At 38.6% G+C, this 4,007-nt stretch overlaps 1 protein-coding gene across 1 annotated transcript; it reads left to right on the top strand.

Annotated features, from left to right (window-relative positions):
- The first annotated feature begins 2,363 nt into the window (after positions 1–2,363).
- On the top strand, positions 2,364–3,191 carry LOC119651200 (protein G12-like). Its single transcript, XM_038054642.1, has 2 exons — positions 2,364–2,490; positions 2,558–3,191. Exons 1-2 carry the CDS (start codon positions 2,439–2,441, stop codon positions 3,142–3,144), a joined length of 639 nt encoding a protein of 212 aa, XP_037910570.1. The 5' UTR covers positions 2,364–2,438; the 3' UTR covers positions 3,145–3,191.
- The last annotated feature ends 816 nt before the right edge of the window (positions 3,192–4,007 follow it).

Here is a 4,007-nt window from a genome sequence, read left to right as displayed (position 1 = left end):
AAACCGATTTCTGGCGTTTGTCATGACTCTTGTTAGCATAGCAGGTGATATGTTGGCAATTTCTTCTTGGATATTGGTCTTCAAATCTTGTAGGCTTCTTGGACGGTTCACATAAACACGGGATTTCAAAAAACCCCATAGAAAAAAATCACAAGGGGACAGATCGGGAGAGCGTGCCGGCCATTCCAAATCGCTTCTAATTGAGATAAGGCGCTCTGGAAAGTGTTCCCTCAAAACAGCCATCGACGCTCTTGAAGTGTGCGCTGTTGCACTGTCTTGTTGGAACCAAGTGTCCCCCAAATCCAAATTTTCTAGCCGTGGGGAAAAAAATTCTGTAGCATGTTTACATACCGGTCCGAATTCACTGTCACTGTAACCTGATTTTCCTCAAAAAACCAGAGACCAATAATTCCAGCTGAGGAAATTGCACACCACACTGTGACTTTGGGTGAATGCAAAGGCTTTTGATGCAATTCTCGAGGGTTGGTGTCAGCCCAGTAGCGCATGTTTTGTTTGTTAAATTAAAGCGATTCTGAAATGCACGCTCTGTTGCAATAACCGAACATCCGCTTGAAAAGTAAACCTCAACGGCAAAGGCACGCTCCTCACTATTCCAACGCATGGTGGCGACTGAACCGTGTCGGGACAAAACTTTACAGTATCCCCTCTTGAACGAGACCACTAGCGCTCCGCTATGACATCAACTAACTGAGTGGCGCGCATTTTAAAAAAGGAAGTTATGCTGCCGCACCCTGTACTTGCACATATATAAATTAATTTAACGCATCTCCACATATTTCTACTTTATCCCATACTTAAATTAAATACCGCTGGTGCTTACATATGCGCATGCCCATCTTATTTTACACTACTCGCAAATTTCATTAGCACATACAAATGCATACAGACGTCGATCTGCAGTAGTTGATACTGATATACAAATAGCTAAAACTAACTACCGCTAACAAATTTTGTACTTTTAAGATCAACTTAAGGAAGGTTCTTGGGTAAATTTCTAAAATATGATGATATACAATAATTAACTTTATTTCTGCAGATATCAGAACGGGTTGTATTTTACGGCCTAGATTACATATATAGTAAATGCACCGTTGTGAATTTTTCAGATTTTTCAGTAGGATAGGTTCTGAGAACGGCCTGTTTCACTTTTTGGGGCACACATTTTTAGTGTGTTTCACTTAATATCGAAAATAAGACCAGTTTCGATAAATGTCAATCGAGTCCTTTCATTTGATATCCCACAAAACAATATTTGGTGAAAAAAAATTTACACCACTTTTCGCATGTATGAGGAGCCCCCTTAATCCTAATGCAAAATGATGCCACTTGCTGCATGTAAAGGGACATACAAACCACATGTTCTCGCCAAATTTCGTGTCAATCGAGTCAACCATTCCCGAGCAAATCGGATGTGACAGACAGACGGGAAGACAGACAGTGTACCGCTTTCAATGAGGTTTTTTGTGAAACAAAAACCTTATTAAAAAGAAATAACGAAAGGTTGAAGTAAAATAGGCTCCACATAAACATGTGTTTCTTTCAGTTTTTCACATTAGTCTTAGTTTTAGTTTTAGCTTACAAAAATCTCTTTTTGAAAAGTAATTATTGTATTCTGAATCCCCTTCAGTCTGCACCCCGTGAGTCCCTATTTGTAACCAGCTAAGATCCGCCCGTGAAAGGACTAATCAGGACCTTCCACTTAACATCACATGGAGCTAAAAAAAATTACGCCGTCTCCTCTATATACTCTAAACGTCGCACTGTTCATAGCCCCTATTTGTCCACGAAATTCCGATAGAATCGATGTAAGGGCTTTGAGAAAATTTTGGGTGGCAGACAAACAGTAAATTAATTTTAATAATACTTTAAAAATTTTGAATTGGTACCAAACTCTCCAAAGGACAGATAATTTTATCCATTGCTGAAGAAAATATCAGGTATACAATATTTCAAAGTTTTTTATTGGAATAAAACTTTTTTTTCCAGAACAAAGGATGATAGCCAACTTCAATATATATATCAAACATATATCTCAACTATCCGCAACCATTTACGTATTTTCTATATTACTACTTGATTTTGTCTTTTTCCTGTTCGACTGTAACTTTGATTTGCTCAACAAAAATTGGCCTAAACTAAGCTTAAAATACTCGATAAGCCGTGGTTTATGCGGACTCCAAACTCTCTTAACGCACTCAGAGTACAACAACAATTAAGAAATGATCTCAAGGATTAATCTGTCATTATTGTTTTCTCCTCTATATTACAATCTGAAGTGAATGAATTTGAGATTTACGAGTCTCTAATGATTACGATCATAATAATAGATAAGATATTTATTCAGGAAATTCACCTATAAATATCGAGTATTGTACCAGCATCATTCAGTTTCAATTTGAAAAGCGAATTGAGCAAACATGAAGGTCCTTGCTTTGGTTTTGGCTGCTGTTGCCCTCTGCTCCGCCGCCCGTAAGTTTCCCTTCACGACGCACAAGCTCATTACAAATAATACAAATCAATTTTCGTTTCCTAACAGCCCGTGAGGAGGGTCCAGGATGCCGTGCTCCAAATGGTGGTGGTCTTGTTCCAGTCCTCGAAGAATTCATTGATATGATTCCACTTGATCAAGTCTTGGAAATCCTTTTGACCGCCATCACCTCTGACCCAGAAGTTCAAACCGTAATGGAGTACCTCTCAGGAGAAGAATTCCACGGAATCCTTCTCAGTATCAAGAACGATCCTGAATTCAATGATTTGATCTCCTTCTGTTGTCAAGAATTGTACATTGATGCTGCCTACTACATCAACTTCGTTCTCGGTATCCTCGGATTCCCTGAAATCCGTTCAGACCGTGCCTACCGCGCTGGAGGATTGAAGGGTATGTTGGATGAAATCCTTGCCCTTGTCCCACTCGATGCTTTGGAATCCCTCCTTAACGAGAAGTTGGCCACCGACTACTACCTCCAATTGGCTTTCAAGAAAATCAACTCTGATGAATTCGGTGCCGTCATTGAACGCCTCCAAGCCAACGTTGCCTACGTCGACATGAAGGACCGTCTCCGTGGTTATGGAGTTGATGTTGATGGAATTATTGACTTCATTAACAAGATCTTCCACCGTTAAATGTTGTAGCTCAAAGAATTAATTAAAATAAACGCTTATTAAATAAATACCCTGGTCTAATATATTCAATGCTCTATAGAATGCCAAATACTCTTGTATTTTCAGAATAGATAGAATGAAAATTGATTTCTAGCGGGATGACACCATTGTTCTATAATTTGTGGTGCTACAACAATGATTTTATAAAATTCTTGGAAACAGAAGTAACAAATTAAAGAAAGAAAAATAAGGAACGGACAAGGTGATGTATAGCAAAAACTCAATGGTTTCAAGAAATGCGAATTTATTAATGGAGAACTCAAAGCGGCAACTAAAGGAATTCTACTAATACTCACTTGGTATACCAGAGTGAGTTCAAAGATGTAGCTTCTCCTGCAGTGTCATATCCTCAATAACCTTGAGGCAACAGTATTTATACCGTGGTATACAGCGGAACCCTCTGTCGAACCTCATTGATAACGTATTGGAAACGAACGAAGAAAAGTGTACTTTAATATTCGGTAGTGTGACTTAGATGATACATATATAGTTGCGCTCCAAAAAGCCGACAATAACTATCCCTCAGTGTAGGTGCTTCTGAGCTGCTCGCCACTGTTATCTGACGAGTATTCTTAACGTTTTATGTAAAACAAAAGCTTATTAAAGCCGAGTTAGGGGGTTTTGCAGTCAATTACTAAAAACTGTAGTAATATAATATTATTAGTTTTCTTTGAACATATATCAAATATTTGGGAGCCTAGGCATCATATAGTGACAGCCTATTGATTTTTCAGATTTTTTGGGTTGGGTAGTATCTGAGAATAGGTCCGCCCAAGAAATTATTACTTTTGACCCTCACTCCCCACCTTTCCAACAAATGTCAA

Source organism: Hermetia illucens, chromosome 3 (genome assembly GCF_905115235.1).
Source record: "Hermetia illucens chromosome 3, iHerIll2.2.curated.20191125, whole genome shotgun sequence".
Classification (NCBI taxonomy): Eukaryota; Metazoa; Arthropoda; class Insecta; order Diptera; family Stratiomyidae; genus Hermetia; species Hermetia illucens.
This window is presented reverse-complemented; position numbering and strand designations above follow the sequence as displayed.

Coding starts and splice junctions, on each gene's coding strand:
- LOC119651200 (XM_038054642.1), top strand. CDS start 2,439: ATGAAGGTCCTTGCTTTGGTTTTGGCTGCTGTTGCCCTCTGCTCCGCC. Junction 2,491..2,557: donor TGCCCTCTGCTCCGCCGCCC/GTAAGTTTCCCT, acceptor GTTTCCTAACAG/CCCGTGAGGAGGGTCCAGGA.